Source organism: Periplaneta americana, chromosome 8, assembly GCF_040183065.1.
Source record: "Periplaneta americana isolate PAMFEO1 chromosome 8, P.americana_PAMFEO1_priV1, whole genome shotgun sequence".
NCBI classification, from domain to species: Eukaryota; Metazoa; Arthropoda; class Insecta; order Blattodea; family Blattidae; genus Periplaneta; species Periplaneta americana.
The window spans coordinates 87,334,531-87,348,929 of NC_091124.1; the positions used below are offsets into that span (position 1 = coordinate 87,334,531).

The window sequence follows — 14,399 nt, forward strand, 5'->3', positions numbered from 1 at the left end:
GCAGTAACATGCAAATTAAGCTCATTCCTTACATAGATAATTATTCATTCTAGGTTTATTGTGCGAAGATTTGACAATTTTAGTGGTAGTGCTCAATCATTTGTCAGTATAATACACCATGTTATATAAGCATTATTTTGTAAATGTGTATTAGTTTTAGAACTGTTTTTAGTATTAATTTGACGTGTCCAACATCATCCTGTATGATCATTAGGACGAAATAAAATACATACATACATACATGAGTTTTAAGAAAATATTTCCAAAAGGGGAGTTTTGTTAGCTTCATTTTAACTGAATTTTTCTCAGGCTTCTCATCGTCAACCACTTTAATTTTCTTATTAACTATTGAAGTACACATTAAAATTATTATTGAAGCGTTGTTTAATTCCATAAGTGTGTTTTAAACTTGTTCACAATTTTTAATATCTTACAAATCATTTATAAATGTAATGCGTTTTTATTGCATCACTTATTCATATGATATTGTTATCAGTTATAACATAATGGCTTCTGTTATTATTTGTATTATATATTTATTCATTATGGATCGTATTTATGTTGTTTTACATTGGAAAGTGAAATATATTTTCCTTTTCTTCAAAAAATTCTCAAAATCGCGTTGAATATAGCTCATCACCGTGTTCTCTCTAGTGCAACATTTTAGCAACAAAACGCGAATACTTATAGAATTTAAGTAAATCTATGTACAGTTTCAAATACTGTATATACAGTAACTTATGACTACATCCTCACATTCCAAAAATATGAATTGCACGCAGAATTACACACTCAGACTCACAGGAAATAAACTTTAACACTAATAATATAAATAAAAGAAACCAATAATCTGAAGCACTTCAAGAATGAGCGTGCACCAAATAGCGGCCGACTGACCTAAGGGAATTAGTTTTGCTAGCCATGTGTCACAGTGTGATACTACGATAACACTATTCTAACCATGAATACAAGTGAGTATTCGGAAGAGCTGATTGGCTTGAGGCTGTTTTGCAACCTCCACAAAGCTGTATCTTCATTTCAAATGTTGCAGACATCTTTTCCTGCGTGCAAAATTACTTTTAGCTAGCCTTCAACAATTGAGGAGCAGACATGGAAAACGGTATAAGTGCCTCCGAGGTCAAATTTTGTTTTTGTCATGGAATGTAATATATGTAGCAGCGCCAATGTCATAGTAATGGATATGTGCCAAACATCCTTCTATAAAGTCAAACGAGTGCATTCTAGATGGCACTCGATATAAGTCCCGTAGTATAGTCCTGATGAATGATATAAGTATATGTATTTATTCACACTACAAAGGGGTAAGTACCCAGTGGCAGTGGTAACTAATTACACTAAATAATGACAATTAATAATGTAATAATAATACTTTATCCAAGGAATAAGCTGTAAAAACCTGCACAGTTATATTATTACTTCCACTCTGGTTACCGTTGAATTTCATTTTATAAAATACATTTAATTGTATGTCCATATCAACTTACGTGGCTGTACTAGTGTATACTTTTTATTTACGCGAATGTAGTTTTATCCTCGCTCCTGGTGAATTTATGTATGTATTTAATCACACTGCAAATGGGTAAATACCCGGTGGCAGTGGTAACTAATTACACTCAATAATTACAATTAATAATAATAATAAGTATGTTCTGCAGTGAATGTAGCATTTATCATGGATAATAACAGGCCACTAACTATAAAAGTATCTAAGGCAAAGAAGTGTGTAGAAAATAGGAAACTACAGCAGCAAGGGAAGCCATACACAACTGCTAAGGGAGAGAGAGAGGGTTTGTAAAGCCATGGTTCCTGATGAGATGCAAGACATTGTAAGGTCGTTCAGAATTAAAAAACCATTCAAATTGATTTCAATGACATCTGAAGACTTCTTGAATGTGGCTTCAGAAGCTGATAGGGCTCTAAATACGTTAACATTGTGCATTACTCAAGTATCATGGATTCGAGTTGCTTGTGATCATCCAACATTGGTCCTTACCAGGAATAATTTGAGTGATTCTGAACGGTGGAAGACATGTCAGGTTCAAAGAAGAGGACGAACACTGCAGTCTATTACAAATCTGGAGAAGTTTGCTATGCTGACTCCTAAGAACTCTTTAAAGGCAGACCTTCTGGCAATCCTATATTTCCTGGACTCTAAATACCATGGTTTTTATAAGGACCTGTGTCAGTAAGAAAAACAAACAGTTTTTCATGCTTACAAATCAAATTGTTGGTGTTCTATCTTTTAATATTCACAAATCACTCAACTCTTTGTACTGTTTTCAAGGAAATTATACATGGCACATATCGTTGTCAGACTTTGATAATGTGGGAGCCAGTTACACTACATAATATTGTCAGTAATGCGTTGTCTCACAGCTCAATATGTTTGCAGGGAACTAAATTGGATGTTGAGACACTTAATGTTGAAAAAATTAAATAATAATTGCAAGTATACAATTTTTTGTGTTTTCCCACACTTTGTAATTTTGGCACACATACCGTTTTCCTTGTCCAGTCCACAATTTATGATTTGTCCTTGCATCATGAACTTCAAATAAGTGGAAGTGTATGTTCGCACTTATGGAGGTATACATAAGTAATTCAAATATGAATGCAGTATAATTATAATAATTTTCATAATCACAGTAAGGTATAACTAAATAAGCTTTCCATTATACTAGGAGTGTGGAAAAGCATACATACCAAGAGATTCGACCTCAAGCCAGTCATTTGCCTGCAAGTGGACATAATGTAAATTGCGCTTGCTATAGTTGTCTTCAAATGTTTACACAATAACTTAAATTTCTAGATTCTCATTTATGTGAAACTCATTTTCTATATCCCATTAAGAGCTATAACTTTTATCTAAAAATATTTTCGAATTATAACATAACTTACCACTGTTTAACTGAATAATGCTTGCATCACTTAATTTAAATGACTGTCATATTATTTTTGATGAGCCTTATAAACATTTGTAAGTTCTGCATCTTGAAACTGCTCTTTGAAAAGTTCAATGTAGGACATATTTTATCAGGAACTAATAAAATAAAACAGGAATTTTAGTGTGATGTTAATGGTGGTGCTTGTAATAGTAGTAGTGGTGGTGGTGGAGGGTAGTTTTTAATTATGTACTGGTATGAAATATCAAGAAGAAAATAATATTTTAAGTTTGGAAATTATACTCTTTACCTGCAAAAATAATCAATTTATATGGAAAAGTTTGTGTCATGATAGCAATTATGTTGTTGATCAATCTTAACTGCGTAGTGCATCTCCTTGCTTTAGCCCACAGTGAATTGGAAAAGCATCAGACAAAAGTTGATCTATACAGACTTGCTGTAAGTTTCACTGAGACACATTTTAATTAATCGAACTAGTTTCTTGGGAATACCAAATTCAATAAGAATGTTGTGTAAGACTTCTCTCTTAACCAAGTCATATGCCTTTTTGAAATGTATGAAGAACTGATGTACTGAATCCTTATACTCCCATTTTTTCTCCAATATCTGTCGAATACAAAAAATCTGATCAATAATCGATCCATTATGCCTAAAACTGCACTGATGATCTCCAATTATTTCATCTATATATGGAGTTAATCTTCTCAAAAGAATATTGGACAAAATTTTGTACGATGCCAACAAAAGTGATATTCCTCGAAAGTTATACTACAGTTAGTCTTTTCCCCCTTCTTACAAATAGGTACAATTATGGACTCCTTCCATTGTTCTGGTACAATTTCCTTTTCCCAAATAGCAAGTACAAGCTTATAAATTTTGCTAGATAATGCGCTACCACCCTCTTGTATTAATTCTGCTGGAATTTGATTGATACCAGGAGACTTGTCTTTTTCAGATTTTCTATTGCAATTTCGACTTCAGAAAGTGTGAGTTCGGGTATAAATTCTTCAACAGTTTATATATATTTGAATTAGATAATTATATGGTGAGCGAAATCTGTCTTATACTATATTAGAAGTTGCAGGAAGCATTGTACTGGACATAAATTATACATATGAGTGAACATCTACAACAATATTTTTTATCAGTTTAGAGTATGAAATGGGAAACGAAAAGATCATAGATGAGCAGGAACAGTGGTATGAATCAAATTGCTAAAATTCTTGGAGAGAACTATACGAGATTAGTTATGAATAGGGAGAAATAGAGAAAGTTTTAGAAAGGTCATCTCCTATATAGGACTATGAAGTTAATGAATGATTACAGTAGTAATAATAATAGTGACAAATTAATCTCAAATTAAGTGTAGTCTCTTACATATTCACATTTTATGTATACCTACTAATAAAATTCACTTTTTGACAGTTAAGTTATGTAAAAAAGAAAGAATTTTCAAATGATACTGTATATGACGACAGTATTTTATATTAATCCCATTCAGCACATTAAACAAATGTGCACACATAATAAGCAACCATTCACTCTCACACTGAATGCAGGAAGAGAGATTAATTTTTATTATTATTATTATTATTATTATTATTATTATCATTATCAAATAAAAATTTACGGCTAAACATATGAAGGTTTTCTTACTGCCTTCAAGTGGAATTAATCTGTGGCACAACAGCCCATAGAAGGCCAAGGCCTACCAGCTCACTGCTGGCCTCACGTCCACAAACCTCAGCAGAGGTGAACTGTCGACAGTATAGAGTAACATATGGTTAGTACGATGATTCTCCTCAGCTGTTACAGCTAGAAACCAGATTTTACTACTCACTCTACCTCCCTAAATTCATGGACACCAGTTCCATACACTGTTACAAGATTCTGGCCATAGGAGTGTCTGTTTCCATAAAGATATTAAGTATTATCTATTAATTGATTAAGTAATAATTGTAAAAATGTATCTATTAAATTGAGAAAAATTCGTTCCGGCACCAGGAATCGAGCCTGTGATCTCTCAGCTCTGCACGCTGAGTGCTCTTTTGTATCAATGTATTCAATGAGGGATGGCGAGACCTCATATATGAATATATATGTATATGTCAAACCTTAACAGTATTCATAAACTATTGTCGAAATGGGCCAGAAAGTCATTTAAATATGTTCGTGCATATGTGACTTGTATGTCTTAAAAGTGCAGGTAGTAGGCTATTGACTGTCTTGCTTTCTCCCCTTGGAAGTTTGTTAGCTGATAACTTTTCAACATGAGGTGTAACTAACGTAACATTTTAATGTTATGTTTGTCGCAATTACATGTTACGTTAGTCACACTAATACTTAAAAAACTGTTTTTAACATATTAACATATCGATGGCTGAGAACCAGGCTGTTCTAAGTCCAACTTTTTGTAAGAAAGAAATTTGTGTTTCATTGTGTTCCAGTTCTTGTCTACATATATTAATCGAACAAAATTGTAAATATTCCTCTCCATAAGGTTGCTATGAAGCGATTCCAAATTGTTTCATGAAGCTTTGAATGTCAGGAGCTTAAAATAGCTTTCCTGAAAAAAAAAAAATAGTAAAATGGACTTGGAACAATCTGGTTCTGAGCCATCGATATGGCTAATGACACTCAATATATGTAGTACTAAGAGAATGTAGCATTTTAGTTCAGTAAATATTATACGTGTTTCAGGAACTGAAAAATATTTCATTTTTATGACTAACGTAACCCAAGATTTAGTTTGTATTCAACATGTTACAAGTACTTACCTGATTCAGAGTAGTATGCAAATACAACCACAAATTACAACTACACTCACCGGCAAAAAAACCGGGCCACCTAAAGTTTCTATTTTTTTTTTTTTTTAGTGTGGTGATAATCAGGAAACCCATTATGAAATGAAGAAAACATTGCTTCTCAGCAAACAATTTTTTTTTATTATGACTTGTGTTATTATTTTCAATGTCAAACAATGGGTATAATGAAAAGTGTAAAAACTTACAAATTCTCTTCCAAATGTTCAACTGGTTTTGTGGCCACCCAAATCTTACTAATAGCAGGTATTGCCTCCCTGTGACTCTATGACTGCTACCATTCGCCGATTCAACCCTTCGATCATCTGGATGATGGTCTGGTCGATGCTATTTCATTCTTCACTTAGAACATTTCGGAGCTGCTGTAAGTTGCTGTGAGGAGGTAGATGACTTCTAACTCGCTTCCCTAACATGTCCCACACATGTTTAATAGGGTTTATATCAGGACTTCTTGCTGGCCATACCATCCTATTCAATCCAACTTTGTGAAGAAACTCATCCACGATTCTTGCAGCATGAGGACGGGCATTGTCATGCATTAACAGAAACTCTTCACCAATAAGTGGGGCATATGGTACCACATGTTCAATTAGAACCTCTTCGATGTGTCTTGGAGCAGTCAAAACACCTCCATTAATGAAAACAAGTTCTGTGCGAGCTTTATACGAAATGCCACCCCACATCATTACTGATCCACCTTGGAAACTGACACATGAACTGAAGGTATATGGAGAAAAAGGCCTCCTTCTCTTCTCCACACTCTTTCACGTCCATCTGGAGACTGTAAACCAAATCTCGATTCATCTGTGAAGAGCACTCGTTGCCACTCCCCCAGATTCCAATTAGCATGATTTTGAGCAAAATGTAATCATTCAACACGATGTCACTGGAGCAATTCTGGGCCTTTAGCTGGTCTTCTGGATTTCAGCCCAGATTCATCCAGACATCTTCTTACAGTTATCTCACTCACGTTAACTTGTCTTATTTCCTGGAGGACTCTTCTGGTCTCAACAGCTGTGGAATGGCGATCTCTTAATGTGTTTAGGACAATAAAATGGTCGTCACGTGCCGAAGTTACTCGTTTTCTCCCTGAACTGGGTCTCCTGGAATAACCTGTCTCTAAAGCGATGGTACACCTGTTGTATGGTCAATCGAGGAATCCCAAGAACTGCAGCCACATAACGCTGACTATTCCCATCTTCTATCAATGCAACCACTTTTGCTGAATCTGTAGGACTTAGCTACGTTTATATACAATGAAGTACTGCCTCAAAAGAGCTTACCAATCTGTAGACTTTTTCAATTTGACTTGAAATGAGTCGGAGAAGTTTAGACACAATATTGCAAGAAAAACGAATTTTCTTTTAAGATCATTGTTGGCTATTACATATTCAGTATTACATTGTTGCATATCACAAAATAAATTAATCTCAGCACACCTACAATTAATTTAAAAATCCTACAATTTTTTAAAATTTTAAAGAAAATGTAGGTGGCCCAGTTTTTTGTGCTGGTGAGTCTAGAATACCTGTACTAACAGTAAACAGCATAGTTATGCAGACATGATCAAGTCATGTGATTTTTATCATGCAGTTAGAAAGGTTATCAGTTATGGTGCAAAACGAACTCATAAATCACTCCACTCTCCTAGAGGAATGAACTGTCACAGAGTGTTTCTTTTACGTGGTATTATCAGTTTAATGAAGCTCTAGTAACATATTTATTATTAATAATGTTCAGTTGATAGGACTAGCACTTCAGTTTTTTTATATTTATGTCTGCTTTATCGTGAAATTTCCCATATCAATTTTGACCAGAAATAGACATACAATATCGTTGCTCTAAGTCTAAGCTATCAATTTCATTGTGAAATCAGATCTCACAAAAACGTGAATATATATAATGTAATGTAATATTCATTTCTTTGTTTTTTCAGCTCTCATGATCTCACCTGTGCCAGAGTTTGGAGTAGAGTCTTCTCAGAATGCACGAGAAAAATTCAGACAGAAAGCATTAAAATTATTGAATGGAACAGTGAGAGATTTAACAAATCTCTCTACTGTTGGTCCAAAAACAGCTATAGTGATATACAATTACAGGTAAGTAACATTCCTGTCTTGTAGAACCATCTTCTTTGTCAAGCAGAATTTCTTCATAGCATTTCAGCCCTCCCCCCACTCCAGTTCTAACTACAAAATATAATGTACCATTCTTAATTCACCCCAGACTTAAAGGTGTACAAGGTGATCAATCAGGCTAGACTGAGTTTGCTGCATGGTGTTTTTGCTCACAGTGCATACACTGTTGTGGTCCATGTGCCAGGAGACATCTGATAAAGCATCGAGACTGAGAAATATATGTGATAGATAACAGACGATCTTTGTTTGATCCACGCCAATCACCTTCTGCTTATAATCTTTCATGCCTGGCCTACACCAGCAAGCTGAGTAAGATAATTTCGTATGAGTAATATGTCTCCATTCAATACAAGTTAAGAAAAATGAATAGCTCCTTCTTTCTGTCTAAAAAATAGTCCATATAAAATTTCTGTGTACTGATAGAATCTGCTCTTAAAGTATTAAGGCAGGCTTGCAGATCTGGGCACCAATTGTAGCGTTACGTCACTCATCGGAATACATCACTCACCTCTTCCTTCCACCCCCGCATCATTGACTTCATAGGAGAGGGGATTCGTATTCAGTATCTGTCTTATGTGATTGCATACGGGCCACAGATACGTCATTCAATACCGGTGGACTGTGGATGGGGAACCAACACTTTCCCCATGCTTTCCATCCCTCTCTCGCCAGTTCTGTATCCCTGTACTAAGACAATTTGAGCAAGTTTTTCTGATGGTGATCCAAGTCATTCAGTTGTTCATTGTTTAGTAGGCAAATTTCAGGAAATTGGATGTGTTATAGATAGACCTGGCATTTTAGGGCAAATATCTGTTTTTGTTCCTTAAAAACATAAAAATTGTTAAATATGTCCACATTTTATGAAAAATCATTAAATTTGATAGAGTTTTATAGTAGGTAAGTTCTTACCCTAAATGCCCATTTCATATATATTTTTAAAATTGTCAACTTTTATAATTTTACTACAAGAATAAAACTACTTTTAAAACCCTGCAATACACAATATATATCATATCTGTGCTATCTATGCAGTTGTTACTGACAATATTTTCAGTTACCATAATTAAATTTCTTGAAAAAGCTTTGTTATAGGCATTCTTGTAACTGTTTTAATATGGATACCATATTATTATGGTTTTGTGATTATATCATCGACACTGAACTTCATTGTGTAGGAGGACCACGCCTGCCATTGATCAGCTGGTCCATCAGAACTAGGTACTGTCCATCCGAGTGGTAATGTCGCATTCTGGTCTCCTCTACCCATTTCTGCTGGCTCGTCTGTAAAGGCTAGTGGCTGGGCTGTTACGTTCTTTCCTGAAAATATTTGCTGTATGGAATTGAATGTCTAGGTCAGCGTTGTCAGACAGAGACTAAACAGAGCGGAGCGCTCCACTAGACTCGTTGCGTGCTCTGGTGTTTCCACAGACATAAGCAAGTTCACGCTCCAATCTAGCTCCACAACCGGTTTTGGAGCTTACAACTTTGACACTATTGGTCTAGGTAATATACAGCTGTTTAAAACAATTTAAAGACAAGGCCTATGTTTTGACGACTGTATGACATAACCACTCCTACAGGCAGTAGGAGATGATACGATCAGTGACCATTCCCACATTTATCACTTGTGGGATGCTCCTCAACACCATAATAGATCAACGTTTTAAAACTGATAATATAACTGTTGAGCAAATTTTAAAAATAAACCAAGAAATTAAGAATTCCCTGGACAAAAGCCAATGACATTAGCAGTATTAGTCGATTTTGAAGATACGTGTGGTTCAGTTTGGATATTAAAGTTGATAAGAGAAACTTCATACAGTAACACCTTTATCAACCAATGCTTCTGTGCCACTAATTATGGAGAAACAATATCTATGCCCGTGTGCACCATTCTCGATTAAAATTTGATGATGGTTAAGTCTGCACTTGACCATCTTCAACTCCAATTTGTGGAGTATCAATCTCGATCAAAGTTAAACAAGCAAGTTGATGATGATCAAATTTGATCACGGGTGTGGGACTGATTATCTTGAATTGAACATGGTCAAGTCGAGAAAACCAAAATAGCGGCACGATTTAACGTACTTGATGGAATTGAAGATGAAATGATGTATCTTGAACATGAAAATCACTGCGGAAATAACAGAATTGGTGTTATTGTAGAAAGAGTAAGTTTGTAGATGAATAATAAAAATGTTTTTTTTTTTCTCAAAATAGACTAATGTTTTATATATGTTTCTGCTTTGGAAGATCGGGACTTTACTTGAGGACAAAATATTATTTAGGCCTAACTGTCCAATTTTGTTAACATAGTGTGAATTTTATTTGTTACAACAATAATTCCTTTCTACAATTCGCCTTAAACGCTCTCGTCAACAATTGGATTTTCACTCAACACAGTATTCGTTATAGCACTCCACCGACGACAATGACAATTTACTTGGACTAGTACGAACAACAATGAACTGTTAATCTTAACTAATATTTACAAAGCACTATTTATAAATCAGAACTATCAGTTCTCATGTCACAGTTCTTCTATCTCAGTCACTCGAGTCCACAGTATCTCGAACCACAGACCTTCAGAGACAGTTCACTGTACTCGAACTCGGGTCCCTCCAACTGCGGTCCACTGCACTCGAACTCAGGTCCCTCCAACTGCGGTCCACTGCACTCGAACTCAGGTCCCTCCAACTCCGATCCACTGCACTCGAACTCAGGCCTTCGGATGCTGACGCAGATGCGGACGCTCACTCGAGTTGAACTCCGGTTGGCTTGACTGGCTTGCTTGCTCTGGCTTACTCACTGACTGAATAACTGAAAACTCTGAAACTAGTTCGCTGGCGCTTCTTCTTTTATAGCAAAATCATAGTTGCGAGAACCTTCTACAGGTGTGTAGAGAATTATCTGGATATCTCCACTTCGACGCATTTCTGGAAGGGTCGGGAAGGTCCGTTCCCCCTTCCCTCCGTAAGCAGCTGCGCGCGCGATCACCCCTCGTCGCGTGGGCCCCTTTCCCCTTTCTCCACCGCGCGCCGTCCCAAAGTGCTCCGCGCGATCTTCTCTCTTGCGGGACGCTGGTCGTGAGTTCGATTCTCACGTCGCTGTCACATTGCCCCCTCCTTAGGGCTGCTCGTCCTGGGCAGTCCCTTGGTAGGCTGCTAATCGGTCCAGATGCACCACCATCATCTTCCCTCGAGGTTGTCGCTGGATGCGGTACACCACGTCGTTGATCCGGGTCACCACGCGGTATGGTCCATCCCAGGCACGCTGCAGCTTTGGTGATTTCCCTTTGGTCCTGGTAGGTCGATACAGCCACACCAGGTCGCCCTCCTGGAATCCTGCAGAGTTGGCTAATCTGTCGTAGCGCACTTTCATCCTGTCGCTGGCCATCTTGAGGTGTTCTCTGGCCAGTTGGTGAACTCCATTCAACTTCTCGGTGAGTTCTGCCACATAGTCAGTTGCTGGCTGCTCTGCGCTGGGTGGCGTGCCAAACAGCAGATCACAGGGCAGGCGCAGCTCTCTCCTGAAGACCATGTTTGCCGGTGTCATCCCTGTTGTATCGTGGACCGAAGCTCTGTAGGCCAAGAGGAACAGTGGGACTCTGGCATCCCAGTCTCGTTGATGGTTGGACACCACCTTCCGCAGATGCTCTTCCAAGGTTTTGATGTAGCGTTCCACCATACCATCGGACTGTGGGTGGAGGGGAGTGGTCCTGGTTTTATGCACCCCCAGACGCTCGAACAATTCTCCCATCAGGTTGGATTCGAAGTTGCGCCCCTGATCGCTATGCAATTCCCGGGGCACCCCGAATCGGCAGATGAAGTTGTCAAGCAGCACGTCGGCCACCGTCGAAGCCTCTTGGTTGGGAATCGCGTACACCTCCGGCCTTTTTTTTGTGAAATAATCCATGGCGACTAACAGGTAGCGGTTCCCGCGATCCGTGACCAGGAACGGTCCAGCAACGTCGATGGCGATCATCTCAAAAGGAGCTCCCACGTTGTACTGCTGCATGGCTCCCCTGCTGCGGGTCCTTGGTCCGCGACTGGCTGCACAGGTGTCGCATCTTCGGCACCATTGTTCCGTGTCGGTTCTCTGATGCAACCAATAGAACCTCTGCCTTAACTTGTCCAGCGTCCTGTTGGCTCCCAGGTGGCCTCCAGTCACTCCAGCATGAGTCTCCTCCAGCACTTCCTTCACCTTGCTCCTGGGCAGGACAAGTTGTTCTATGCGGGTCCTTCCATCGGCCGACTCCCAAATCCTCTTCAGGATACCGTCCTTGACAGTGAAGGATTCCCACTGGGCCCAGTAGCTCTTGTAAGTGGTGCTACGGTTGGCGATATCGGCCCATACTGGTCTCTGGCCGGACTCCACATCACGTAGTAGCTGTCCAATGTTTGGGTCCTCCAGCTGCTCCCTCCTTATGGCGGCGTTATCCCATCCTGGGCTCGGCTGGGCGGCAATTGCTCGGACTGCGTGGGCGCCATCCCGCTCTTCTACTTTCAGGCAGTGTTTGCAGCCATCCGGGCACGGACGTCGTGATAGGGCATCAGCGTTGGAATGTTTCTTCCCTTGTTGGTGTTCAGAGGTGAAGTTGTACTCCTGCAGTCGTTGAACCCAACGGGCGGTCTGCCCCTCCAGATTCTTGAAGCCCAATAGCCAGGTGAGTGCAGAATGGTCTGTCCTCAGATGGAACTCCTGGCCATACAAATATTTGTGGAAATGCTTCAGGGCTTCCACAATGGCAAGAAGTTCTCTACGGGTCACGCAGTAGTTTCTCTCAACCTTGGACAATGTTCGGCTGAAGTAGGCAATCACCCTCTCTTGCCCGTCCTGTTCCTGAGAGAGTACTCCGCCGATGCCTACGTTGCTAGCGTCCGTGTCGAGCGTGAACTTCCTTCCAGGGATGGGATATCCCAGTACAGGAGCAGTGCAGAGCGCCTCTTTCAGCGACTGGAAGGATGACTCCGCCTCGTCTGTCCACTGGAATTGTCGTTTCTCCTCGGTCAGCTGGGTTAGAGGCTTAGCGATGTTGGCGTACCCAGCTACGAACCTTCTGTAATAAGTGCAGAGGCCGAGAAAGCGGCGCAGCTCCTGCTTGTCCCTCGGTCTCGGCCATCCTCTGACGGCTTGTAGCTTCTCCGGGTCCGTGGCCACTCCGTTGGTCCCTACTACGTGTCCCAAGTAGTTGACCTTCTTCTGGAATAGATGACATTTCTTCGGGTTCAACTTCAGTCTGACTTGTCGCAGTCTCTCGAACACTTTCCTCAGATTCAACAGCTGTTCGCCGAAAGTCTTGCCCACCACGATGACGTCATCAAGGTACAGCAAACAGGTGTCGTATGTCAGGCCTCTCATTACGGACTCCATTAGTCTCTGGAATGTAGCCTGAGCGTTGCAGAGGCTGAACGGCATAACAGTGAACTGCCATAGTCCCTGGCCTGTAGAGAATGCCGTTTTCTCCTTGTCCTCAGGATGTAGCGCCACCTGCCAGTATCCTGACTTGAGATCCAACGTCGAGAACCACTCTGCTCCGGCCAGTGTGTCCAAGGTGTCGTCAATTCGTGGAAGGGGAAAGCAGTCCTTCTTGGTGACGTCATTCAGTTTTCTGTAGTCCACGCAGAAACGCAGGTCCCCATTCTTCTTCTTCACCAGCACCACAGGTGATGACCAAGGGCTGTCGGATTCCTCGATGACTCCTCTTGCTGTCATGCCCTCCAGTTGGCTGTCAATCTCCTTCCGTTTAGCTAGAGGGACGCGTCGAGGAGGTTGTCTGATTGGGCGAGCATTTCCGGTGTCGATGCGGTGCTGAACTTTCTCCGTTCTCCCATAGTCGTTTTCAGACAGACTGAACACGTCTTGAAATTCTGTCAGTAGATCGTGAACTTGTCTTCTTTCTCCTTTGTTTAAATTCTCCGCCAATTCTCGAGCCAGCTCTTTCAGTGATGGGTGTAGATCTGGACGTGGTCGGTGACACTCCTCGTTATCTGCCAGAGACGTCACAGACACCACCGGCTCGACGTTACCTAGTACAGTTCCGCTAGGCACCTCCTTGTCCCGATTGGTGACATTCAGGACCCTCACCGGTACCACCTTCTGATTCGGGAGTAGGGATCTGGCCACATAAACCCCATCTATGGGAGTTGTATGCGAATCGAGGAGCAGGTTTCTCTTAGGTTGTCCGTCCAGTCTTGCCGTCACCACCATCTCGCAGCCTGCTGGGATTGTCACTTGATTCTCCAAGGTGAGTCTGCTGGCCATGGGTTGGTCTTCGACGTCCCTCAGGAACACTTCATCCTGACCAAAACGCAGGATACGGCGCCTGACGTCCACCGTTGCATCGAAGATCCCCATGGCGTCGAGTCCCAGGATGACGTCTTCAGTGATGTTGGCGACGAACACCCACATCTCCAGTCTCCTCTTTCCCAAGGTCAAATCCAGGAAAACCTCTTTCTGGATGGGCAGGCTCTCGCCCGAGGCAGTACGTAGCTCATATCAGCGCAGCGGCGTCC

General features: G+C 40.4%; 1 protein-coding gene across 5 annotated transcripts in view; it reads left to right on the top strand.

Moving 5' to 3' along the window:
• The window catches only part of LOC138704860 (kinesin-like protein KIF11-B), a 96,434-nt gene that overhangs the window by 55,819 nt on the left and 26,216 nt on the right, over nt 1-14,399 (top strand). For all 5 annotated transcript variants that reach the window (XR_011333451.1, XM_069833195.1, XM_069833193.1 and 2 more), the window contains one exon: nt 7,683-7,845. Coding sequence is in view for 4 of the 5 variants with exons in the window: in XM_069833195.1 (XP_069689296.1) it covers nt 7,683-7,845 (163 nt within the window). In the remaining variant the exon portion in view is untranslated. The remainder of the gene's footprint in view (nt 1-7,682; nt 7,846-14,399) is intronic.